Consider the following 27,995-nt stretch of genomic DNA (forward strand, 5'->3'; position numbering starts at 1 on the left):
TAAAGTGGCAGGCAAGAAGCTGGGTTGCAGCAATACACAAAAGGTCTTTTATTTTCTTTTCTTTTTTCTCCACTTTTTAATGATGGCAATTGATCACCTTTTTTTGGTACAACAAAAAATGGTTTTACATGAGATTGAAATCCCCCCCCCCAAATAAAATGTATCAAAATCAATTTCATTTCTTTCTTTTTTTCTTTTTTTCTTCTTGCCACCACACATGATCAATTCCTCTCCGTCTGTCTGTGTGTCCACTTTCCAAGATGTTGGCACAAAGGTCAGTTAGTTCAATCCGGATGTTTCCAGTCAGATGCGTGTGAGCTGGTGCCACAGGCTGGATGGCAGGATGCTCTCCACCTTCTCCATGATGAAGTTGAGGGGAGCAAACAGGGTGCTGAGAAACTAGAACGAGAGAACAGATGTCAGTGCCAATTCCCCAACACACACATGAAGGTGACCAACACATCACCTCGTTCAACTGAAACCTCGCTCAGTGGTCTAGCAGCCTCCATCGCACCAGCCTACTGGATATCCTGGCATGCAAACAACTTTACGACTAGGTTAATCCATAAATGAGGCAACTACATGGTGTGACTTTCTCCCCAGCCCTCGCTGCTGTGGCCCAGCAGTGTTGGGCCCTCTCATGGCTCCACTGGGTGAAGTCAGGCCCTCTTCCCTGCTGTGTTTTGACAACATGGCAGTGAGGGGGATAGGGGCTCCTTCAGAGGAACTCTGGTGGGTCATGGAGGCTTAGCTTTTTCAGATGCCAGATAAAGACGTCAGGGGAGAGACGGGGTAGGAAAATCCCTGTTGACACGCAAGAGAAAAATAAAAGAACCCCACCCCCCCTTAATGGAAATATATCTAATGTCCTCTGGAGAGTCTTTCCAGAATGTCATCCCCCACCTAAGGAATCAGAAAGAATTCAGATTCCTTTACTTTTTCCACATTTTGTGTTATCAACTTAATAAAATAATACATACAATAAAAAAATACATACAATTCAGTGTTCAGGTCATTTAATACTTTGGCAGAGATGACAGCTACACGCCTTCTTGCACGCATTGTTTTGTGACAGATTAATGGAGCGTCAATCCATCAGGATATTCAAGTCTCCACATATTTGATGTGGTGAAAGTCTGGGCTTTGGCGAGGCCGTTCCAAGGACATTCATAGACTTCCTGCTCCATCCGTTTGCATTGTCCTGGCTGTTTGCGTCAGGTTGCCATCATCCTGAAAGGTGAATCTTTGCCCCAGTCTGAGGTGGGTGAGCTCTCCAATGATCTCCATCACCGACTCCATTAGTCTTTCCCTCAAATCCTGACCAGTCCTCCTGTCCATACCACTGATCCCCATAGCACCATAGCCCCACCACAGGGACGCTATAAGCCAGGTGACAAACACTATCTGTTGTCAGCTGTAGTTACATTTCTGTCTCATAAGACCAGACAATCATTTCCCTCATGCTCTCAGTGCTTTAAGTACAGTTTGGCAAACTCCAGGGAGGAGGGCCATCACTTAACTTAATTGGAAGTGGCTTCTATCAGATCTGGCAATGTGTCAAATCTCTAAAGAGGTGCACTGAAGCTTTATGGCAGTGGCTGCTGTGTTTATGGGTCTCTCTTGCCTGGTTAATTAGTCATCATAAGAATGATTCCGTTGATATTTCAAGAATTGTAGAACTTAAACACTGACACGTTTCCCTGGACATTGATTTTTAAGGCAGGATAAACTGATTAAGGTGACCTCACCTATGTTCCACAAACAAAACAAGTGAAATCTATTCTATTCCCAATCCATATGCAAAGGATCACACCTAAGCAATCCGCATGTCTGAGGTTTGCACCTGACAACCCAGTGCAATCTATATGCAAATTGTATCTTCAGACGACACCCGTAGAGTAAAGAACACCTTGAGTAACTGAGGTTTACCCGTCCAACTCTTCCAAGAGCGCTGCTTCCTTTGGCAACGGCGATGAAGTGAATCCATGTTTATGCACAGGGCCCTAGCGTGCAGATGGGATGCTACCTTTCCTCACTATTGGAACATGGCCAGCAAGCCTATGTGTGTGTGCCAACAGCTCTCTGTATCACTTGAGAACCCCAACCAAAACAGAACAGGGGACGTAGGAAAAGAGTGTGGACCCCTTCCCCCCCCCCCTCCCCACAGCGGAGGAGGAAGAGATGGGAGCTGCTGATAGCGTCACGTCAGGAGGAGAGGCATGAGCTCACGCACATTCCAGGGGAGTGGAATCACGCCGCAGGATCGAGCGCCTACAGGCCTGAGGGAGATGCAGCGCCGGCCCGGGCAAGGCCAGCGGAGGGGGCCCTCCAGTGGCAGCTATGAAACACGCCCTCGGGCCCGGGCGACACGAGTGCGCGTTTGGGGAAGCGATCAAATAAAGAGGCTGCGGGGGGCCTGCCTTAGTACCGCCATGCGGTACAATCTGCAAATCGTTCCGGGGAGAAAGAGCACCATGCTGTACCCTTGCAGTCTGAGGCCTGACATGCGGGCTGGGAGAGGGGAGGCGAGTACTGAAGTGTGACAGCGCTACGGTGTCTCTGGTTTGTCTGTGGAGAGAGAGAGAGAGACAGAGAGAGACAGAGAGAGACAGAGAGAGAGAGAGGGAGAGACAGAGAGAGACAGAGACAGAGAGAGACAAAGACAGACAGAGACAGAGAGAGAGAGGGAGAGACAGAGAGACAGAGAGAGAGAGACACAGAGACAGAGAGACAGAGAGAGAGAGAGGGAGAGACAGACAGAGACAGAGAGAGAGACAGAGAGAGAGACAGACAGAGAGACAGAGAGAGAGAGACAGAGAGAGAGAGGGAGAGACAGACAGAGACAGAGAGAGAGAGAGAGACAGACAGAGACAGAGAGAGACAGACAGAGGGAGAGACAGACAGAGACAGAGAGACAGAGAGAGAGAGAGACAGAGAGAGAGAGAGAGAGTGTGTGTCTCAGGGTCCTCTGAGCGAGCGGCTGCGAGACTCACAGCTTTAGCGAAGACCCCCATGAGCTCCGGGAACTGGTGTGTGAGGAGGGCCAGCATGGCGGTGAAGGAGCAGAGGCCGGCCGTGAAGAGGATGAAGAAGGGGAGCTCCTTCTTGGGGTACACCGACACCTCGTGAAACACTGCTTCCACATGAGAGAAGGCACACAGGGGGGGGTCAACTGCAGAGCCCCCCAGGAGCATTCGGACCGCACTGTCCAGGAGCTCTCTTGGCGATTACACTCCCAGCATGTGGAAAACGACTCAAAAGACCAATGTGTTGATGATAAGTCTAGAAATCACATTCTGTATCCCCCCCCCCCCCCCCTTTAATTCCTCTTTTAATCATGTTATCCTTATATGCAGTACTGTAACAATAACATGACCTAACATAAACCGAATACACCCACTATACTCGCACTGGTTTGGGATAACATTGACTTTCGAGTGAATCCTGTCACACAGACGACACAGGCAGACCGTGCCAATAACTTGGTGTGTATGGGCACCGGAGAGGAGCTTCTCTTACTTGGTAGCAGCTCTCTGTCAGCAGTCTCAGTGCAGATGGGGTACGGGTAGAACAGGTGGCCTTTCTCAAGCGGGTATGGGATCATTCGAAAAGCTGGAGACACAAAGGAACTCTGCATCAGGCTCCAGCATCACCCCTGCCCCTGTACTGGGGCTACCAACCGATCCAATGGTACAGCACATGGAGTATGTAGGCCTAGTCCTCCCTCTGCCATCAGTCGGTCACGGCACCGTGGCACTCGCTCGTTCGAGGGGGACATCCCACGTGAGTGGGGGAGCGACCGTGTTGGTGTGCGCTGGTGTGGTGCGGAGAAGCAAGTCACTCACTGCCCTCCCAGGTGCAGTGCAGCAGATTGAGAGCTCCTTCCACTCTCTTCCAGTGCTGCAGGTGGAAGAAGGCGTAGGCGATGGCCTCGCTGTCCCCTCGCTTCAGGATGTGCTCTGGAGGCAGTATTAAACTTTTCATTTCTAAGAGGTACTGCGGGAGGGGGGGCGGAGGGGGGGGGGGGGGGCGGCCGCGCGTCGACAGCAGAGGAAGGGGAGGCAGAGAGAAAAAGCAAAAAGGGTTAATGACGCGACGCCGTCTCTGCATGCAGGTTCGCAACGTGCGCCGTGGCCGACGGGCAGATCGCGCAGTGCTCTCGGTGGCGTGGTGATCCCTTTTCAAATGGTTACACCTGTTTCTTTTCACAGTCACCCAGGGGTAAACGGTGACGTGGCGGCCTTTATCCAGGCCGAAATGGGAGCCCTGAGTGGGCCACTAGGGAACTGCCCCCCCCCCTGGTGCCACTCCGTAACCTGAGCATTGTTTCTTTGTTTGCATTTGAGGAGCACCATGAATGCAAACGTTTTCGACACAGTTGCTACGTTTGTTAGCAGTTGTCGATGGGATCCATTGCATCGCCCACGGTACAGAAAGATGAGCTAGCGTTTATTAAGCCAACCGTGAAAAATGATGGAAGGTGACAACAATTGTTTGTTTGTTTTTTTGTAGGGAGTTTATGGTCGTGAGAAAAGCTTTAAAAGAAAGTACATTCAATTGACCAGCACAGCTTTAACTCAATCGATGCACAAACAAGGATTTTCCAACACACAACTGCTATACAAGTTCCAGCACTGTAGCTATGTCCATCTACTTACTGTACCTATCTACCCACAATGGCCGGGTTTCCCAGATTTGTTAAGAAGCTCTTAAAGCTAAGAGCTTCTTAGGAACATTCTAAGGGCATTCTAGAGCGCTCTTAAACGTTCCTAAGAAGCTTTTAGCGTTAAGAGCTTCTCAACAAATCCGGGAAACCCGGCCAATATGGTTTGTGATGTGCATGCTATTTGGGGTTGTGGCGGTCATTCGAGTGTCCTTTATTGAGACTCGTTTCCTTGAGAGCGTTTTTAGTGTAACTATGATGAGAGGGTCGGGTGGGCTCACTTTAGGGACGTGAGGGTTGAACTCCACAGCTCTGTGTATGGCTTCCACAGCGTTCATCTCTGCTGTGCTCAGCCCCCGCCTGGAGGCTGCCTCTGGGGAAAACCTGGGGAGGACGACAGCAGCGGGTCAACACACGGCGGGTCAACACACGGCGGGTCAACACACGGCGGGTCAACACACGGCGGGTCAACACACGGCGGGTCAACACACAGCGGGTCTCCGACTGGCCTACTTCAAGGTTTGTGTACGCATGCCGCGAGCGAACACGTCCGTTCGTACGTCAGCGTCTGCATGCGTGACGGCGCACGTGTTCTATGTGCTGACGTTCACGTTAGGGCCAACTGGATGGGAACACCTGACCACTGTACAGACACCTGTCTCATTCCAAAATCCTATGCAGTCATATCATTTGCTGCCATTCGTTCATCAACACTTCTGGGAATATTTAGCAATAGACACTGCAACTATTATAGATACTGGAACTATTATGTACACGCAAAACATATACATTATTGATATATCTATGTCAACATGCTTGCATGCTGGTATACGTGTGTAAGCCTGTTGTATCCACCATATACCCCCAAGCACTAGAGGTCAACCTCTACACAATACGAATGGTACTCACTGTCGCTTCTCACAATACAACCCAACCAGATACTCTGGGGGCTGCTTGAAAGAATACAATGACACCGCCTAACTTGTAAACAACACTCTGGGTATGTAAAGAAGTCCTGCCGTTATAACAAGGGGGAAAGTAATACTCACTTGTCAGATACCGCCCTGGCTTTCAGCAAGGCAGCTGTGTAGCATATTGTTGCTGATTTGGGTAAACTAATATCTGTGTGGAGGGAGACACAGCAGGCGAGGGGAATAAGCGCTGTGAAACGGTGAGGTTACAGTAATGGGAGATTTGAAATAGACTGAATGCTCGAGGGTTCTGGAGGAGATCAAGGTGTCAGGCTAATATTGCTCGAGTGTCACTTTACATATTCCTACCTGATAATCACATTTACTTCGTAACATTTGTATTCACTTTGAACTTTACTATGTCATTTTCATTTGAACATGCTTTGACCTGGGCATATTTGGTCTATGTGAATTATAGTGATATCATATTTTAACAGGAGGAGGAATACAGCTTAAACACATTTGAGTTTCGGAACCTTCCTGAGAGCTCCTGATGCAACTCTATGTGAATAACAGAGTGTGTGTGTGTGTGTGTGTGGGGGGGGGGGGTGTATGTGTGTGTGTGTCTCACCGTCGTACTTGGCCAGTACGGCCTGTACGTCTGCGTAGTTCTGGAGCTCAAGTAACGACTCTAGAAGGTTCTCGTGGATATTGAACATACTGAGGAGAGGGAACTCCTTCATTAACTGGAAAACACACAACTGTTGTTACATGTAATACCAGACAGGCGCTGCAAACACACAGAATACAAGCAGAGCATTAAACGTTTACACCAACAACCCACCCACCATTAACCCCCACGACTGATTTCCAGCCAGCATCCCTTCAACTGTCTCTCTTTCTGACTTGTTATCTCCTGATATTACGAGCACCTCTCTGGATGATCAACTACGCCTTTGTTGGTTGCAGATAATGCTGACACTGCATTGCTGTCAACACCAATGCCTGAGCAAGCCATGACCAAGGATAGTACCAAAGCTCTTTTTCTTAGACATTTGATATTTTATGATGGTGTTTCTTTCATTGAAAGTCTGCCAGTCCTGTTATACTACTGCTGCCATGTGTCAGCTGTTGGTTGTTTGGTTAATTTACTCAGGCAGGGTGAGACAGCTAGGGCTAATCTTTAATAATTCCATGTGTCAGATTCTGCAGCCAGGAGATGTACTTTTTGCTTGGTTAAACGCTGAAATGTGTTAGCTACATAAACATGATAGTTAACAGGGTCCCTCCCAAAAAACATCTTACTGAGCTACAAGCACAAAATCCAGTCTGATTAAACCACTGTTATCTAAGAATGGCTATTTAAAGTGTATATACAAACATGTGTCGCTAAACTGTGTGAGGGGATTACACGTGCGAACGACTTGTATGTACAACGGGTCTTTGAATATGCAACTAATAAGCGTGTGTAACGATGTTAAGCAATAAAACAATGTGAAATACGTTTGGTGTTTTTTGTGGCAACATGGTGTGTACTTACATCTCTCATCATTTTGACTGCTTCTCTTGTTCGGCCCAGCTTTCTAGAGCACATGGATAGTCTTCTCTTAATGTACACTAGTACATTGGTATCCCTTCCTGAGGCACATAGCAAACCAAGCATTAATAACATATACACACATACAATCCGGGCAACTTAATAGCTGATATATAAGTTGACAGTTTTAATCAAAATGATTTAGATGGTATTACTTGTGTAGAACTTAGACAAAGCAAGTCAGTGTCTTTTAGTGGGGAACAAAGGATATTATGCAAGTAGAAAATAGAGACTGATATAAACATTGAAAGTGAAAAGGTTTGAGCTTTGTTAAATAGAGACTTGCACGGAAGCTCATAATCTCAGGAATATATATATATATGTATATATATATATGTATGTATATATATATATATATATATATATATATATATATATATATATATATATATGTATATATATATATATATATATATATATATATATATATATATATATATATATATATATATATATATATATATATATATATATATATATATACATATATATATATATATATATATATATATATATATATATATATATATATATATATATATAAAACCCCTATGGCTCTAAATAAAAACACACATCTTAAAACAGTCCCCTCAATATAATTCATATGTATATAATAAACTAAAAGGATTTCTTGTCAAAGTGTCTAGTTCTTTGATAACAGTGCAGCCTGTGCGCCCCTGCTCCCCCCACACACTGTGCTGGGCCTCCCCTGCTCCCTCACACACTGTGCTGGGCCTCCCCTGCTCCCTCACACACTGTGCTGGGCCTCCCCTGCTCCCTCACACACTGTGCTGGGCCTCCCCTGCTCCCCCCACACACTGTGCTGGGCCTCCCCTGCTCCCCCACACACTGTGCTGGGCCTCCCCTGCTCCCCCCACACACTGTGCTGGGCCTCCCCTGCTCCCTCACACACTGTGCTGGGCCTCCCCTGCTCCCCCCACACACTGTGCTGGGCCTCCCCTGCTCCCCCCACACACTGTGCTGGGCCTCCCCTGCTCCCCCCACACACTGTGCTGGGCCTCCCCTGCTCCCTCACTCACTGTGCTGGGCCTCCCCTGCTCCCCCCACACACTGTGCTGGGCCTCCCCTGCTCCCCCCACACACTGTGCTGGGCCTCCCCTGCTCCCTCACTCACTGTGCTGGGCCTCCCCTGCTCCCCCCACACACTGTGCTGGGCCTCCCCTGCTCCCTCACACACTGTGCTGGGCCTCCCCTGCTCCCCCCACACACTGTGCTGGGCCTCCCCTGCTCCCTCACACACTGTGCTGGGCCTCCCCTGCTCCCCCCACACACTGTGCTGGGCCTCCCCTGCTCCCTCACTCACTGTGCTGGGCCTCCCCTGCTCCCCCCACACACTGTGCTGGGCCTCCCCTGCTCCCTCACACACTGTGCTGGGCCTCCCCTGCTCCCCCCACACACTGTGCTGGGCCTCCCCTGCTCCCCCACACACTGTGCTGGGCCTCCCCTGCTCCCCCACACACTGTGCTGGGCCTCCCCTGCTCCCCCCACACACTGTGCTGGGCCTCCCCTGCTCCCTCACTCACTGTGCTGGGCCTCCCCTGCTCCCTCACTCACTGTGCTGGGCCTCCCCTGCTCCCTCACTCACTGTGCTGGGCCTCCCCTGCTCCCTCACTCACTGTGCTGGGCCTCCCCTGCTCCCCCCACTCACTGTGCTGGGCCTCCCCTGCTCCCCCCACACACTGTGCTGGGCCTCCCCTGCTCCCCCCACACACTGTGCTGGGCCTCCCCTGCTTCCCCACTCACTGTGCTGGGCCTCGTACTGCGAGCCGTGGTGCTGCAGCTGCTGACTGCGTCGGTAGCAGCCCTCGCCAGCCTTCAAGGCCTGTTTGAAGAGCTTCTCTGCATCCACGATGGTGGTGGCCTCCTCCTCAGCCAGCAGGATGTACGCCGTCGCACAGCTGTGAGGAGACAAGCGTGGCATGTCGACGCGGGGCCTTCGAGACGCTAAACTGTCGCCCGCGGAAGGTTTCAATATCTTGGGCATCTTGGAAATGACAACGCGCACGCCGGGGACAACTTGGGGCGTGGATGATCTCGAATGTTTTTCGAAAGCCCGCTGGGTATGGTTTGGCAGTCTACGTTTTGGTGTGCCGCTGACGATCGAGTTGGCTACTTACTCTTCCAGTTCGAGGGCTTCATGTGCTGCAGAGATGCGGGCCTGAGGATTCCTCTCCCTCCATGCCTTCTGCATAACTGTGGGTCCACACACAAACACGCACACACACACACACACACACACACACACACGTAAACACTCATTATTGGAGGTTAGAAACTTACAAAGGGAGCAACTAAAAGGCACGAATTGAAATTGTCAAGAAAAATCATCTCCTCTCACTGCATTGCGGTCGCTGTGTGCGAGTGTGGGGTGCGTGGGGTGCTTACTGGCGTCGGCTGGTCGAAGGTGGTCTGAGTCACAGGTGAAGAAGGTCTGATGGTCTTGGGCCGAGAGGTTCATGTCGTAGTACGTGAGCGGCTCTCGGCCTGTCACCCACGTATATCTGACACAAACACACACACAAACAAATCATTTGGAAAACAGTCAAGGATGAATACATACAAACTGTGGCTGCGGTTGATTTGCCGTCAATGAAAACAAGTGATAGAGATTCAGTGGGAGGTTGTGAGGGTGGCAGACAAGAGAGGGTGCGAGGAGAGGAACAGTAAAGAGCTGGTGGAAGGGAACTGATATTTACATTTAGTCATCTAGCAGCGGCTATTATCCAGAGTGACTTACAGCAAGTAAAGGGACATTCCCCCCATGATATCATTACTAAATGTGCTCTCCAGGTGGAGATAGTCTCAATAGGTTTTAACATTAACTCCCTGTGACATCACATCCTGCCTTTGGATGTTGCTCTCCTGGGAGCCACTGAGTCCCAATAATGGGTAGAAAATCAGAATGGGAAATAAAGAGGGCGACAAGCAGAGGAATGAAAAGAGAACAAGACGGGAGGGGAAAAAAAGGATGGAAGAACGACAGTCAGCAGTGGGGGAAGAGTTAGAAGATTATTCCAGAGATTAAATTTTTTCAACCAATAGAGAGCACTTTGCAATGTCACTCACCGGTTATACTCCGCCCCTCTAAATAAATTCAGTGGATTTCGCCATACTTTACATTCTATGGGAGAGAGAGGTAGATCTTGAGTGTGATGGGTTCTGGTTGAATTTTTTTTTCCTATATTAAAAATGAATGGTAAATGTTGCTTTTAGTTCAACACAGACAACAAAATATACCAATTCAGTATCACTCATGTCGATTATCTTTGTACCATTCTGAAGTAGGCCATTAAGATTCTTTATAATACCGACAATGAAAAACATTTTAATGTGCACACCGGTGAAAATGACATGGATTATAAAGAGGCGCCATCATTTGACATTTCGCTCCTCTTCTCCAAAGAATGGGAGATTAGGATGGCAAATAATTACAAAGCCTTTGCTACAATCAGGCCTTGTTGATTCAACACAGCTCATGATAATCCTGTTTAATCCCAAGTGTTTGGCTGTCTGATCACCAGAACAGGCACGCGTGGCATTCTGACTGGGGTAGGGAGTGCGATCGTGTATGCTCCAGAAAAACATGCTCTATGAAACTGTGGTATTGTGTGTTAACAAAGATCTCTACCGCTGACCTTAATAGCTTATTGTGGTATATCGCATTGGTGTAAACAACTGGGATGCTAAGTTCACTCGAACTAACAAAATGTTTTGTTCGTTTGCGTCATTATGGTGCTGTTGTCTCGCTCTGAATGAGAAACTAAGGAGTTCACAGTCCTTCGGGAATTTCAACGCACACAACAATGTTATTTTTATCACATGTAGTTCTAAAATAGTACTGCACCATACTGTTCAACATGGTGTTTTTGTTACATTCCCTTGTGTTTCTGTGGTCGTCAGCAAAGGACGAGCAACACTCAAGATCTGCGCTACAAGATATACGTTCGCAAGTAACGTTAATTTTAGTTGCATTTACTTGCGTCAGAGCGCAGTGCTGTTGGTTTAGTGTGACTAGAATAGACCGATCTGCGCTGCTCTGTGATCGATGATCACAGTTCATGACTCCCTTTTTATGAATGATTCACTTGCGTAGGTAAACGCTTTCGTACCTGATACACTTTGTCGGTTGGAGTCTGCATCTCCGTTACTGGTGTTGGAGTTGTTGGGGGAGCTGGTGTCCACTCCACCCAGCAGGGGGCGCAGGTGGCTCACCGATACCTGCTCGATGAAGGACGTGCCGTACTTCCTGAAATACCACCACTCAAATATCTTCACAGGAGGGGAGACGGACGTTTTAGGAAATGTTAACTTTGTGTTGCATTACACATCTTTATGTTTACGTAACTCATGCATCATGATTATTATTTAGTTATTTTTAACGCATCGTTTCCGGGCCGGGTACAAAAAGCAAATGTATAGAATCCAACCGTTATCTAGTTTGATGTAAAACCCCAAAAGTTTACAAATGATGATATAATACAAACTCTTACAAAGGAAACCCAAAGTAATTTTGGGGCAACTAAACGTATTAGCCATTCAACAGGGAGGATTGTGTCTACTAAACCACTGTGGCCCTTTCTGAAAGACGGTTACTGCTGTCTTATTGTAAATATCTGGAAAACTTACCAGAATAAGGCCTGATATCAATGAGGACGTCCCCGTTAGAGCCACGTAGAACTTGGGTGTTAGGGTGTTGAGAAACATGCTTACTGTGGAGACATGGAAAACAGAATGCTTTGCTATAAAAGGTTTGAAATCAGGTTGATCATGAATTGCACTATTAATGTGTAATCACATTTGCACAGTGCCATGCCACTATACGCAAAACCTTAAACAAATAAAAACATTGGCTACAAGTTTTTACCCTCTCAATTAGTTTTTTTTCTGGGAGTTTTTCCTCGTCTTTCTCGACTGTTTCGACTGTTTTGATCATTTCAGGAGCAATTCTATGAGTAGCCCTCTGTGACATAGTTTGTAAAAAGGGCTATACAGATCAATTTGATTTCATTTTTAATTAACATATTGATTTGGCATGATAATTCGAGCCCAAGCCTGATCAAGTGTTGGCCAGTCAGTGAAGTAGGGGCCCACAGTGTTCACACTGAGACCCCCCCTGCCCCCCTGAGATTAGAGAGACACTCTCTTCAAAAGTGTGCAGACAGGATCCGTCTGTACAGTAAAACTCTACTAACATCTGCTCAACATTCATAGGCTGTTTACAGGGACAATGGTCTCCTTTGAGTTCCTGTTTAGTAGCAGCCTTTTATTCATAGGCTACTTCTGCAAATGACTTATGTCAAATCCATAAACTACAGTGTACTTGCAATTACTTTAAATAGCATAGCCTATGCCTATACCTAAATTAGTATAGCATTATTTATCATGCCACTATTTAGTTTTGGACACCTTATTGCCCAGTGGTCAGTACATTCTTATCCTCTAAAAAAGAGCATCATATGCACATTAGTCTTACTGATCAGATCAACAAAGAAAAGGATGGAGCGTCTTCATTTGTATTTATATCGCTGCTTTCCAGCTCTCAATCTGTACCATTCGATCACTTCCCAGAAACAAAAACAAATATCTGCGAGGAGACAAATAGAAGGAGAAGAGTGGATGAGACCAGGGGGCGGGAAGCTAACAGTTAACTATTGTGATACTTCCTCCTCTCCCTAACCCAGACTAGTTCTCCTCCACTGACGCAGCCAGTGAACCCTCTGTAGACACCAGCAGCTGCCTCCTTGCTGAGGCTTGATCTGGCGGTGAAGATGTTCCACAGCATCTTGGAAACCCGTTCTGGGCCCCTCCCCCTTTCCAAGTCAGTGAACGAAGTCAGACCTCAGCTACCACGCAGTCTTGTCAGTCCCCCAAAGAACTCCAGAGAATGTGTTCATGTCCTGGCTTGAACCCTCATAGGGCTTATTTCCACTGTCTGGAGTTTGAAATGGACTATGTGTTGTAATTCAGAAGGGTAACTCATTTAGAGCATTTCAATATTTCAAATAACTAGGCCTACACCACAAAGAAACTATTTGGCAATACCCATAGTAACAACATTTTAGGTGCAGAGTTATGTAATTGCTGTGTAGTTACACATTGCTAACACCGTTTTATGTACACTTAATGTAAAAGTGTTCCCAAATTAAGATTTATGTCATACTTAAACGAGCAAGTTAGAAGGAATTTTCTTTCAGATTGCATGTCTGCATGAGCTCATCAGCGATTACAGTCACAGCAAATGATGAGGGAGAGGGCATTTCTGGGTGATGCAATGGCTGAGATGGCTCTTGGACACTTAAGATGCCAATGCCGAATGTTTCCACTAGATGGTGGCTGGAATTGACAGAAAGAGGCTGGGACAAAGACACTACTCAGGAGGGTTTCTCCTCCAGAGAGAAAGCGCCCAGGCACACGCACAGCTTCCTTCCTTTTGGCAGCTGGCTTCCATTCAGTCCTTGGAGTGGGTTCTGGCATCTTGAGAGAGAAGCATTTTAGAGAAGCCATAATAGAGTCAGTGACACAGCAGAGTTGCATGGAGGACAAGACAACCATTCAAGCCAAAAGTGAATCTGAGGTAAAAACATACTTGGATGAGATGAACAGGTCTTGCGTGGGCAGGTTAGTACTTTCAGATACTGAGGAAGTCAGGTGTCAAAAACGTAGCCGATACGACCCGTTTCAGTAACTGAGGTCTTAGAACCCGCCAATACGGACAATATTAGCGTGAGAATATTATTGTGAGAAGCAAATTGCACCTTGTTAGGATTCTCAGACTGTCCTGATTAAGAACCTTTAGTTACCGATGGTTTGACACAATGCCTTGCCTTGATATAATGTACATGTTTCTCATTTTGTCACTGGGCCATCTGGAAAGATGACGCTAGAATATATTTTGTTAAAGCCCCAGATACATAAAAACATTTTTGCCTTCTCCCAGTGGCTTGGATATTGACAAGACAACCACCAGGAGGCATCTGTGAGTCCATTTAATAGTATCCAATTAGTAAAAGAGCAGCATATCTGATTAATATTAGGCTATTTGGATTCAGATAAAACTAATTTAATGATTGTTGACTGAGGGCACATAGGTGTTACACTACTACAATCTTATTGTTTTGGTGTGTGTCACAGTGTGACTGCAGCAGAGAAACATTTAGAATTATACAAGATCCTGGGCTGTATTTGTGTTGCCCTAATTTATTTTGGTATCATTTTAATGTCTAAAAATGCAAAACCACAATGTCCAAATATTAGAATACTAACTGCAAAATAACACAAGAGCAAAAAACCAACCAAACAAAAAAGACACACAATTTACAATATTATTGTAAAGAACATGAGAGCGAGTTTGCTCACTCTTTGCTCAATTAAAGACCATAGAGACAGAAATGACATGCCGTCGTGTAAATAAGATAAATAACATAAGGCCATTTAGTTTGTTTAATAAAAGAGCTAGCTATAGACCTGTTTTATAGGCAAGGGAACCTTAAATGACTTATTTTCTGGCGCTATGTAAAAACTAAAATAAAAAATGTACTTGACCTTCCAGGGGGGCGGGGGGGGGCGGGGGGGGGGGCTAATATGATGGTAGGAGAAACACTGGATCAGACTATTCAAAAATCAATTGAGCTTATACACGTTTTTCCCCAGTTTTCGTGAACTCTATAAGAAGTATTATTGTACAACTCCATTAATACCATATTCTACAAGTTGAATAGGGTGTTGGTCACCAGTCTAGCATACCACTATGTTTATATTGAATCTATCAAAGCATGTTATGTGGGTAATAGACACCACTACCACACTTGTTATTTGGCTCTCTATTCTCAAGGATTTTACATTTTCAAATGACAATTAAAAAAATGTAATAGCTACTTAACTATTTTAGTTTTTTTTCACTGAATTCTTCTTCTCATCATTGAAAGAAAGATCTCTGCAACATGCAGAAGCATTATCAGCCCCTGAGAATAAATGAGAAACATGGGCTAGTCTCTGATGATAGCACTGTGACAGAAGAATAGGTCAGGGAATAAATAGGATATCAGCCTGAAAATACCAATGGGACTTTTAATGAGGGTCAGTCAGGAATGCTATTCTGATGATAATGATCACACACACACACACACACACACACTCGCACACGCAGTAATGGCATGCAGAACAACACTAGCTACATTTCCACCATCTGTAGTACAGGACCACATTTGACAGCCCTTTTAAGCCTCTAAAAGCTAAACTGTCACTCTGTCTCTGCTGGTAATTCCTGTTGATGTTTACGATTTCAAACAATTAGAGCTGGCCTCCTCTAGCTGCAGGGAGGGGCTGGCTTTGAGTGATGGACCCACATACAGCCTATTGGTGCTTAATGACCTCTGTGACCTTTGGGGAGAAGATACAAAAAGCATGTTGACGAATGTCTGTCATTGCCAGTAAACTGTATGAAAAAAAAAACTAAAAGGTAGGATTACCATAAGGACTCTGGTGAAGTCAGGGATGCAGATGGTGTTGGTGAAACACCAGGCTAGCTCTGAGCCATGAGAACTGGATTGATATACAAGTCGCCCACACATTTACAGAGCCTATGTTTTATGCAATGTGCTGTGCTTGTGACTCAATCTCAACAGCAGATAGCTGGAAAAAGCACTTTGAGTCCTCAGATTTCCGCTGTGACTCTTCTGCTGTGCTGCACCCTTAAAGATAAATCTGTGATAGCCTAGCAGAAGTCTTGGCTCCTGGTTCACCCTGGTGCCAGCAACCACAATAGGTTCATTAGTCAAATAGACCGATTACTGGCTTTATGCTAACAAGCGCTGCAGCTGGTGCTAATGTATTGAGGCCCAGTGGACACGCAAACACAAAACAAACAGACCGATCCCAAAACATACATCCATACATGCTATAATAATAATAATAATACAAGCACACTCGCACAATAACAATAGGCCCAAGCCTGCACACAATGGAACCTGTCAACTTTGTGAACACAGACACAAGCACCAGCCACCTGTTGTGATCTACAGACACACGTTTCTAAGACCACAGCCTACCCAAAAGGGTCCAATACAATGCTCAGCCTAGCAATATCCATAATTACTGTACATCTTACAGAGATAAAATGCTTATGCTCCATTGTGTCTTAATCCACACTGACAAACAACACACATAAAAGGCAAGAGAGTACAATGTCTGTGTCCTGTCGATTAAAACAATCATTAGGATAGTTCAGTTCAGTTGTGAGGCCTGCTCTACCTCCCCCAGATCCAGCAACAGTATACATGATTGACAACTAGACAGTCCAATAGGAATACACAAGTCTGCTGCCTCCTCTTGCAGCTTGGTAGTGTTTGTGTGTGTGTGTGTGGGGGGGGGGGGGGGGGGGGGGTTGCAGTTATTTTAAACTAACCAAGATATCCTGCTTTAATGAGGGACTACAGCATTTTCTTAACTCTGTATGAAAAGGTAACCATGACAACTCCTCAATGACCCTTTACTACCACACAGGGTAAGTTGCTGTAGAAGACACAAAGGCATTATGGTGAAATACTGGCAACAGCAGTAGTGTCACAAGTTTCAAAACAACAATTAGAAAGTACAAGGACCTGAGAGATGCTGTGTTCGACTCAATACATGTCCATAGCCTAGCTGACAATGTTTGCCTCAGTCATAATATAGCATTAGTGAATAGACAGGCCTTTTTTCTCGACTGTTGAGAAAAATGTAAAGTGTTCATTTCTCATGTCTACAATAAAATTAAATAAACTAGTGCACAGTGCACAGTGCTTGTGATGTAGTCAGCGATTAAGACATCAGTGAAACTCACAAATAAAGATTACTTGAACTATAGATAGTGCAGTGCCCATGATGCAGTTCTTCTCATTGGCTTTGGTACCTATATTTCTCAGATCAAAATTTAAACTGTCTTCTCCGAAGTACTTGTTTAACCTCCACACATCATCTATTCTAGTCACTTATGCACAACATAAAAGCAATTTCTCATTATAAACAAATTGCCAATGCTGTAGTACATTCATGCAACTGAATATGCAGCCTTTGTTTGTCTGCATAATATGTTATGTTGATCAAAATGTATTATATAGGTTCTCTGTTATTCGAACGAACGTTGTTCCTGTCGTATACCCGTTTGTAGATCACTATATCCATACCTCAAGAAAACGACCAAGGAGGCTAAAGTGGTAGGAATAGTGCCCATGTCTGTGATGCAGGCAACATGGACATCAGTAAACACGTTAATTAGTGTAACACAATTCAATTATCTATTCTGAAAGTATCCACTTTATATTGTCGGTCTGTTAGCTAGCCAGCATTTCATCCATTAAAAAAAAACCTTTGAAAGCAGCGTATTTATGCCAGCAGTCAGCACCGATAACCTGTCCATATTGGTTATAAAAGCAAATTTGCTTCCAAATAACAGTTGGCTAATAGAGTACCCAAAATGTATTTGTGAATTGACAATTGAAAGGTTGTCCAGCAAGTGATGATGCGTAAAGCATTGAAAATCTAATCCCTGTTGTCAATCTAGGCTAAACCATTATGATTTAGTAGTCCATGGCTCTGGTTTAGTCTACACAGCAACAATTGTGGCCTAGCTAATAGCCTTCCAGCTACGCCTACTGAAATAAACCATCCACTTTAAATATAGGCTTTGTTTGTTATCTAGCCAGTATGTCATCAGTAAAATAGTGGGCTCGTGAGAGAGCTTAGTGCAGCTCAGTCAGCTCAGGATGGCTAATCGAGAGTAGGTTTGCCCCCCATCTCCCCATTTTTGAGAATAAAATAGCGCGTCCCGTTTTGAATCAATACGGGACGGGTTTTGTCCCGTATTTTCAGTGTTGTCTTCAACGAAGCATCCCATGCAAATCATCCCACCCGCATTCTGTGAAGACTCATCCTACTCTACCCCTGATTGGGTAATACTTGCTGCCATCGTTGGTTTGATCGGTTTGTTTCAGGTTCACGGCCAATCAGAGTCAGAGGAGGGCGAGTCTCTTGGCGGAGTGTCGATTTGAAAGAATGGCGGAGGCAGCTCCAGATACCCCCTGCAAATTGTCAGGGCGGGCTTTATACAATGATGGACAGATGATCAACAGTAACGTAATCAACCACGTCACCAAAGAGCACTTGGGTTGAATTTGTTTTCAACAAACAACATATTACGTTGCTCTGATTGGTTGTAGGTCTATCCAATTGAGCGAAGAGGCATTTGTTTTACGAGTTCGGTTGAAACACGCCCCGTACACAGCACAACGGAGAGTTCTCAGACTAATTATGATTATGACAACGTCAGGCTAATTGTTTATGGTCTCACTGTCAAACTTTGTTGGCCCATGTTTATTAGCGTCATATTCAGCTATGAAGATATGACCAGTTGAGTTGGGAGAGAGACTGAGGACATCTGTTCACACTGATTTCAATAGCAGATATCTTTTTATAATGTCCATGTATCAATCTTATATTTGTATGAAAACATGTTTTAATTTGTGATTTACCACCACTGGCATGTCATCGGGCCTGTGGTCATCGTGGCCCCGAGGGGTGTGGCCCCTGCTGTGGCAGGCGTCCCTTATTTTTCTGTATTGAAGGTGGCAACCCTAGTCGAGCGCAGAGCAAATTATTTATTGGAATGCTGATCCAAACATCGTCAATCTCAGCTCCGCACCCCATTGCATTATAAAAAAGACACTTGCAAAATGTGAACTTTGCAGAGTGCCCGGTTCTTGAGATATCCGTCGAAAACTTGCTGCCCAAAATCCCATTCTCACACACACACACACACACACACAATTAGAGAGATGATCAAAGTAATCCTTAAAGGGCCTGTAAAGCAAATTCCATGACTTGCTTCTCAGTACATTATATACGTGTGAAATGAGTTCCTGAAAGCATGTGCAAAGCACGAAAACTTTGTCACACTGAAATATGCGACAGTGAGTTAGACATTGAAAAGTTTATCTTCCGTTTTCAGCTCAGATTTTTGAGCCGAAACCCAACTGATCTACGTCACAGCGACCAATCTACGTCATAGCGACATATCTACGTCATAGCGACATATCTACGTCAGATCACAGACAGTTGCATTATGTTACTCAGCTGGTACGATGCAAAGATAAAGTAATTAACACATAAAACACAGAGACTGCAAATATGGCTGTTCTGATATCTGCAATTGTTTTAGCTAGTGTTGCTAAATTCAATAAATTCGAGGGGGCGGAGCTTCAGCTCCTTCAGGCGACACGCCCCCCCCAGTCTCAAGCAGAGAAGACTGCTGATTTTCTCACAATTTCAAAGCCTAATTTAACATACTTGTGTGTTTTTATTTCATTTGAATGTGGATGGGTATTAAACATATTCTGCTGTGGTGTGATGAACTTAAAACTCATTTCCAATTCAACTTTAGAGGATCTTTAAGGCTACGAATGGTTATGATTACTCAGCCGGTCCTGATCACTGAAAAAATAATACCGTTGGTAACATTTGTTGAGACAGGTCTATGCAGTCAATACTGACAATTAATACAGAAGAAAAGGGGTTGTTGACCATCTTATCAAACCCTTAGCGTTCAAATCCAGGCCTTCACCTCTCTACAGAAGTGCTGTGGAACCGACAACCGACCACTGAGAAGGAACACCAAATATGTCAATGTTTAAATAACTCAGGGAGCATACTAACCAATGGCTGGGAATACAAAGGTCACAAATATATCTCTCTTATACATTTTCTGCCGTACAGTCTGAAGTTTGCAGGACACAAATAGCAGTAGTCAGCAGTTACCACAGAAACCCAACCCTGAGCCATTTTGCCACTCTTACGACAGGTAACCACGGCAACAGAGACCGTTGGTTGCCATCAGAGTCACTTTCCCCTTGTCTGCCATTTTCAACCTGCCATTTTCAGTAAACACTCAAGCAATCGTCCAAGATCTGCAAACCCCAAAACTAAATAAACCCACATGGCACGGTTGTGGTCCACAAGTTGTAATTGAGTTAATGAACTTGCGCCAACTTAAGAGCAAGCTAATTAAGGTTACGGGTAAAGTCTATGGGCACCCTTTCAAGGAAAATTGTTACAAATGAAAGTGGCCAGAGTTAAAATGATATTCCTACTTCCCAACATCCTGTTTTCTTTTTTTTAAGGAATGATAGTTCTATGACATAGGCATAGAAGTATATTGTCTTACCTAGATACATTAACTCTGCTAAATAGTGACAGGGATTTGTTATCAAAGCTTGGTCACAGTGGGCTTTCACAGCATTTGATCAGTGGGTCAAAAAAGATCATGTCTAGATGTGTTCTGCACTGAACTCCAACTACCCACAGGCATTATAAAGGCTGCACTCCCACTGTTTTGCTGTAGCTATGCCGATTTGAGATTTTTTTTAAAGGAATCCGGTCCTCATCTTTGAGTTCAGACCATAGCCTACATCTTAGAGAAAACTGAACACAAACGATTGATTACTCTATTGATAAGAGAGCATTGATTCTTTTAGCATCGCCTGAGCTGGTAGCACAGTAGAAGAGGGGGATGGTAAAGGTGTTTTGGTTAGAGACTGGCAACAGATACAACTCCGACAGAAGGAACTGGATGTAAAATTCAATCTCTTGTGTTTACCCAGAGCGGTCAGGAGGGGAATAGCTTGTGCAATCACTCAGGTTGAACATATATTTCTGATAGCCAGTGAAGGTTGTTTTTTTCCCAGAAAGTATGCTCTAAGTGCTTTAAGTGTAGCATGTGGTCAGATGTGTCCACTTTGAACAGTGTTTGTCCATTTGTAGTTTGTGTCTAATGGTGCGTTTAGGACAGTAATATTCTGCTTTCCAGGCCGACGCGAGTGCAGGGTCCCCTGCTCTTATCAACCGGTGTGGTCACCTTGGTGACACCAGCGGGGGCCAAAACCTGTGGTCACCATGGGAATAATAAATCTAGAAATGTCATCAATTGTTACTCAACTCTACAGGCACAATTTAAGACTTGAATCTCACACAGGAATTCCTGTCGCATCACTACCAAAAACTCATAGCTATTTATAATAAAAACACATACAGAACTATATTTCGGCGAGTTCAAATCGGACCACACTTCATGACAGATATCGTATAGGGGTATAGTTTTTCTATATAAGAAAACAAAATATCCCTTTTCTAGACATTTCTGGGCTGTTGTCTTCCTTTCATATTCGGTATTAACAAGTTAATATTATGTGAATCTCAAAAACAAGCTCAAAGCTGCCGGTTATCAGTCAGATACTTGACATACATACACACTGTTCAACAGCAGGTCAGAGAAACCCTCTGCAAGGCATGACTCATGGATGCCACGATCTCTAATCTGGAACATCATTATTCACTGAAGAGTAAAACTCCTAAGATGAAGATCAAGACAACAGTATGAGGCGTTTCAACAGACCGTGCCGGAGTGTAGCGATGCCGAGTCTCAAGTCATAAGAAAGAGCTCTGCCTGCAATCTTCATCTGACTTTAAACCCACGAGGGGATCATCGTTCCATTGGTTCTGGCTCTGTGACCATGACAAATTCATTTGAAATAGCGTAGCCCGATGCTATTCATGTCACCAGGCAGGCACACGAGCCGGGCATCACAGAACCGATCAAAGAGAAGAGTCCTTTCACAGGGATGTGCACCACATGCAGATCAACACTGTTTTTTTTAAGGCTTTATTGAGGTCCCCGTGCAAACTAGCTATTCAACCAACAGTGCTCTCCCAGATCTGGTCCTAGCATTGCCTTGGCAGGCCAACAATGAATATTACGTTCACCCCCTTCAATGTCACCTGACCTAAAAGAACAGAGATTATGAGATGTGGCTGCAGTGAAGGCACGAGGAGGCCGAAAGAAACAGCCAAAGCATCTACCGGCCAAAGCCATCATGTGCAACAGTCCAGTACATGGAACACAAAGACAGGCTAAGAGTGTGTCGGTTTCAGACAGGCAAGCCATTCCATTCAGTTGATACAGCAACACACAGCAGACCCATATAAACGTGAGATCAACATGGAGCCGTGCAATAAGACTGAGGGATGGGGGGGGGGGGGGGGGGGTGACAAAAAGGGTGAAAAAAGGAGGTTGAGAGGATGGAGGTAGTGGGAGGGATAAGCGAGTAACCATGAATTTCTGCACAACCAGCTGTTATTGGTCCTTTATGCAAAATGGTAGATCCCAGCCTATTTGCAATGCAATCTGTCACCAGGAAACATGGAGAAACAGGAAGAATAGAGGAAAGGGGGGAGAGCTCAAATGACAAGCAGGACATACGGTTCAAACACACGCAGAGAGAGAAACACACACAAAGAGGTTGGTGGTACTTACATGAAGACTCTGTCCCGAACATGGCTGGGCTGGGAGCTGCGATGGAGATAGAGGAGGAGGAGGAGGAGGAGGAGGAGGAGAGAGAAGGAAGGGAGGGAGGGAAAGAGAGACAGAGGGGAAGGGGAGGGGGTTGGTGAGCAGGCAGCTACACAGCGGGGGTCATCAAAGCACACAATCCAGCCGAGCCGAGCCGACCCTGGCTCTCAGATGCCCAGATGGTCCTCTCCACTAGCCGCTACACAGTCTTCCCTCCACACTGAAACACGCTCCCCTCGGCAAAAAAAAAAAAAAAAAAAAAACACACTCGCAGGTTTGGCTGAGAAGCTGTGGACCTTGTGCAGGAACAGGACACCCCCAAAAATAAAATGAGATCCTTCACACAAAAGGTGCGCGTGTTAGAATCCAGAGATGTAGCTGTAGTAGCTAGCATTAGCCTCGGCTCGCTGCCTCCGACGGTCGTCAATCCATTTGCTCTACTGGTCTGTCATTGCTCTTTCTCAACACATCCACGGAGCGGGGAGCAAACAGGGGCTGTCCTGGTGAAGGGGGAGGGGGGGGGGGGAGAGGAGGAAAAAAAAGCTAAGAGCGGCTACTGCAATCCTCGGGCCGCGGCAGCCTTGGAACACAATGGCTATGCAAACACAGAGTGACGTCAGGGACACTGCTAAAAACGGCCTGACTGGTGATGCTTGGTGAGAGGGATGGAGGAATTGAGAGATCGAGGGAGGGGACGGTGAACTGAGGCACGGGAAGTAAGAACTGACCAATCAGAACTGGTCTATTACACACAGACATACACACACACAGTCTTCAGACACACATCTCAGTGGAGGACCTGCGCGGGACACTAGGGTAGACTTCGGTCTGGCAACTCCATAAATTGAAATGAATAGGAAGCCGGCCACCAGAATGCATATTACAACTGCACAAACACACACGCACTTGTGTAACCTACAGTAATTCCATGTAGGCCTATGCAGGGACTTCATCCATACAAGTAGACTTATGTAATCAAAGTCCCATCAAGCATAACATTTGTTTCGGTTATGATGAACGTCATACTATATAACCTGACCAATGTTACCATTACTGGTTCCATGGGCAATATTCTATATATGTATTGTCTCAATATCATATATTTTCTTTCTACTTTACATTGATGCTTTGTGGTTTCATATATAATATATATATATATATTTTTTTTTATATGGAAAGTAGCTTAGTTTACTGTAGAAAATTAAGTTTGGGTTCTTACCTATTCACTAGGTTATGTCACATGCATGTTTGCGCTTGTATAACCAGCTCACAGATACACCTATACATCAAAATTACGTCTGTATAGTGTTTGCATATATGTATGTATGTGTGTGTATGTATTTGGTACTGCACCTCAGGTCAGACAGCCCAGCTAAGCCACTCTCAAGGAGGGGTGATGGGGTGAATCCTCAGCTCTCTTTGTCCTCCACACACGAGCACGTCGTCTTCCCTCTCTAACTCGTCTTTGTCCTTCAGCCAGAGGAACACCCCCACGCCCCCCTCCTCCTATCCCTCAACCAGAGGAACCCCCCTACGCCCCCCTCCTCCTATCCCTCCACCAGAGGAACACCCCCCTCCTCCTATACCTCAGCCAGAGGAACACCCCCACACCCCCCTCCTCCTATCCCTCAGCCAGAGGAACCCCCCCACGCCTCCCTCCTCCTATCCCTCAACCTGAGAAACCCCCCCACACCCCCCTCCTCCCATCCCCTTGTGGTCACGCTAATTACACTGGGGGCTCTCCGACAAACTGCACCAGGAAAGGAGGGGGAGAAGGGGGAGAAGTAAAAGGGGGTCACTACTGTAGGGCTGCAGACGCTCGGGGTGGAGTAAAAAATCGATTCACATTTGAATCGCGATTCAGTCTTCTAGTGATTCACAAAGCACATTTTTTTAATAAAAAATCTCAACAAATTGTAAATCGATTTTGTATTGATTCGTGACCCCAAGAATCGATTTGAATCGAATTGGGAAGGACAATCTTGCCAGTTGTCCTTCCCCCACATTTCTCACTTCTGCCACCATTTTTTTGAATTTCCACAATTGCTCATTTGGGTTGTGTAGAGTCAGTGTAACCATATGTAAAGTGCATCCCTATGGTTTAATCTCAAATAAAACAAGACACAAAGGGCACGCTCCCTGGCAGGGTAAACACGGTCCCTCTTATCGCCATGGTTGCCTTCAGGATGCTGGCCCATCACCATAACAACCGCAAGGGCCAGGTGAGACTGAATGGGTGGTAATGTGTTAAAACAACAAATTGAGGAGGTACCCTACACAATGGCTCAAGAACTTGAGTGTATTTAGAGAAAAAGGTGTAACCCACCTCAAACAAAAGCAATCACATGATGTAGCCCTCCAGTATTAGCTCTTGAACATAGCCCAAACCCCCACCCCCACCCCGTCCAGATTGGCACAAGTATCACCCAAAAAAGCCTCTCCTCCTGGTTGCTAGGCAACTGAAAATAAGCGTGAGAGGAACGTGGCCATCCTTCAGAGGAAGAATGAGCATGGGAGCACAGGATGAGCATAAAGGGAGGGGGGGGGGTGGCGTCCATTGTACGAGCTAGCTACAACAGTACACTTCATCAGGGAGCGCTTACATCTGATGTGGGGGTGGAAACCACCCATTTTGATAGATCATTTTGAAATAACTGTACTAGCCAGCTTGAGATGCAAGACATAAAAGACAATGTGAATTTGGGTAAAAAGAGAAGGTTCAAACTTGTAATTGAGAACAAATGGGGGTTTTTGTAGACCGAAAGGTCTGATCTTTTGGCCAAATACACAAATCAATCTATCTTTCTTTGTTTTTCAAATAGGGGTAGTAGAATGAGACACTTAGAGGAAAGATTTGGGGGGTCTTTGTGCAGTGACCATGCTAACTGGGTCACCGGCTGCAGTGGTCGTCGCTGCTGACACCTAATGGTCAGAAGGAGAAGTGCAGCAGCCTGGACAAACAAAGATGATGTTCATCCACCAGATTAATGACACTTAGACCCAGATGAAATGGCAAATACAGACACACAATTATCTGTCTGGGCCCGACCCTTGATCCCACTGCAGACGCTCGAAAAGTAGACAAGACCACATTTAGTGTGTGCCAAGCTATCTGCCCAAGAGAGGGAAGGAATTCCATTAAAAATCTATTTGCATAGTATTGCGGGACCCTATAGAAAATACAAACCTATATTTCTGTGGATTAGGCTACACATGGTCCTAATTTAGTCAAATGGATTGGTCCGTCAGGCGAATCAAGTTTTAAGAAATGGTACACTCGGGTGGGATTAGCTATCCTTACTTTGTCAAAGGTGTGCATGAGTACTGTTTTGGCTGCCACCCTATGTCTAAGCTGTCACACAAGGTTATTCAAATATGTTATACGGGAGTCAGTTCAGCGGTAGTGTTAGAAAAGATTGCTGTTCATTCAGTGTCACCTTAAAATTACACAAATGCATATGCAGACCAGGTCCTTGTCTAAAAATCTGATTTCTTGTAGCGCAATTCTGACGTCAATCAAGGGTGTCACCTCCTTAATGCCAACCTTGTCAATGCACTTGTGATTGAACCCAAGGTGATAGCTGCCTGGTCTGGAAGGTAGGTCAAACATTCCTCTCTGTGCTCAAGTTACTGAGACGGCACACTGGTTCTATATTAAGCTATGAAGTTGGTATGTTTTAGCCAGTAGCTGCCTCATGATTGGGCAACTGTTGCGGCTGCTTAATTTTTTTACACAGTAGCCAATAGTTTCTCTTGAACTGTAATAACGAGCATAGGAGCATTGGAGAGAAGACGGATGGAGTTAGACGACATGAACCCCCTACAAGTAACAAATAGCCTGTTGGCTGACAGAGCAGAAAGGTGAGCCTCACATAAGTGGGAACTAAATGGCTAGGACACGTTTGAAAGAAAAGGTCATCTATGGAAAGGCTGAAGCTCTGTCCATAAAAAAACAAACATTATTTGGGCAGTGGTTGGTTCTTGTTGATAAGAGCCAGTGGCAATTTAAAATCCAGTAGCAGAATAAACCAACATGCCTCCTGTGCTTTGATGTTTCCATGTGATTCTCAGCTTAATCACTTGATTTGCTTTCTAACAACCCTGAAGGCTTCATGTTAACATCACTCTGTCCTTGACAGCCTATAACTAAACCTCAGGCCCATTTTCACCTCCGTAAGATCACAATAGACCTCTTTTTTCTTTTCCACAAGACATGACATAAAGAAAAAGAAACGGAGGATGACTGATAAAAGTTGAGCTCCATGCATCTCTTCACAAGCACCAAAAATATTACCCCTAAAAAGGGGAAGTCAGCCGACCGTTTAATATGAAAATACATAGTTGACTGTTTAGACGAATAAAGAAAAATATAGCGGACAGATCACTTGTATTCTTAATGAAATGAGTGTAAAGTAGCAACGTACATTTGCTTACTAGACTAAAGGTGGTAATGGTGGGTGTTTCACCAAGTCATTTTACCGCTCACCTCAAACACCCACCCACCACACACTGTGACACTGACACATTTCTTCAGCTAATCGTGTCAATCTAAAACTGTGCAACTTTGAGTTTTTATTCAATAGCATGTTGATTTTTCAAACGCGAGGAATACACACATGGATTATAATTACACTTGAAATTGGGATCTGACCTTTACTGTACATGGTAGATTTACTATTGGTAATGAGCCGAATAATAGCTTGTTGATTTAAATGAAAACTTGGCTTGAATACTGACTGGAATAAAATATGAGAAATGGAAAGACCCCCAAATAAATAGCATGCTTGCTAGTTGACGTTGGTCACAGCATGGGTAATTACAACACAGGCATATCTTGCAAGCTAAGCTAGCTCTAAGTTAGCTAGACAAACTTAGCTAGCTAGCTGAACACTTTGCAAGTGACGCTAAGAACACAGATTTGCAATTAATACATTAAGAAACGACAACGAATTTACCTTAAAAAAGAGTGTAAAATGTCAATTCCTCATCACTCGCATTCCCAAACTTTTACTAAAGCTCCAAAAGAAGCTAACTACTTCTACATGTGTAGCTGCGTGTACGGCTGTAAATGCTTCTACATCTACAAAGTGAGTTACTAGCTAGCTCGAGGTGGCTGGCTTTTTGTTAGCAACAAGTACACTCGCTAATATTGGTAGGAAATTGACCAGTCCCTAGAAAGCAAGTGGCATTTAAAAAGTCAAAGTGGTATGATGCGTGGATCTTACCTGTAATCAGATGGTCTTTGTAGTTTAACGATAAATGATAAACATAACGCTAAATCATAAGTAACATTACAAAATACCATATAGTCCAAACAAATGTCTAAGGCCAGACCATGCAAAATTTCGGTTGTTCTAGCATGACTGTTCCATTTCAGCCATAGATTTGACATCATCCTGATCATAATCTCAGAAAATAATAGTGTGC

General features: G+C 45.0%; 1 protein-coding gene across 9 annotated transcripts; it reads right to left on the reverse strand.

The window, feature by feature from the left end:
- Nucleotides 1-24: 24 nt before the first annotated feature.
- On the reverse strand, nt 25-27,952 carry LOC146258301 (suppressor of tumorigenicity 7 protein homolog). 9 transcript variants are annotated; one of them, XM_084671752.1, is made up of 16 exons: nt 27,794-27,951; nt 22,533-22,568; nt 11,819-11,901; nt 11,302-11,461; nt 10,259-10,370; nt 9,578-9,693; nt 9,310-9,385; nt 8,936-9,090; nt 7,115-7,212; nt 6,206-6,320; nt 5,713-5,785; nt 4,945-5,047; nt 3,846-3,996; nt 3,520-3,612; nt 2,994-3,136; nt 25-399 (listed from the first exon to the last, which is right to left on the reverse strand). In XM_084671752.1, exons 2-16 carry the CDS (start codon nt 22,552-22,554, stop codon nt 304-306), a joined length of 1,596 nt encoding a protein of 531 aa, XP_084527878.1. In that variant the 5' UTR covers nt 22,555-22,568; nt 27,794-27,951; the 3' UTR covers nt 25-303. The 9 variants fall into 9 exon arrangements, with proteins under 9 accessions (XP_084527878.1, XP_084527876.1, XP_084527877.1 ...); XM_084671750.1 differs by lacking the exon at nt 27,794-27,951 and adding an exon at nt 27,524-27,663; XM_084671751.1 differs by lacking the exon at nt 27,794-27,951 and adding an exon at nt 23,922-24,039.
- Between the last annotated feature and the right edge of the window lie 43 nt (nt 27,953-27,995).

This window comes from Hypomesus nipponensis, chromosome 14 (genome assembly GCF_054491055.1).
Source record: "Hypomesus nipponensis isolate SF chromosome 14, ASM5449105v1, whole genome shotgun sequence".
In the NCBI taxonomy this organism is placed as follows: Eukaryota; Metazoa; Chordata; class Actinopteri; order Osmeriformes; family Osmeridae; genus Hypomesus; species Hypomesus nipponensis.

Excerpts from the sequence above, each read along its gene's own strand:
- LOC146258301 (XM_084671752.1), bottom strand. The coding sequence starts at position 22,554 with ATGTTCGGGACAGAGTCTTCAT. Across the intron at positions 11,902-22,532 it reads GTTCGGGACAGAGTCTTCAT|TAAGCATGTTTCTCAACACC; the intron begins GTAAGTACCACC and ends ATGTCTCCACAG. Across the intron at positions 3,137-3,519 it reads TGACAGAGAGCTGCTACCAA|CAGTGTTTCACGAGGTGTCG; the intron begins GTAAGAGAAGCT and ends CTCATGTGGAAG.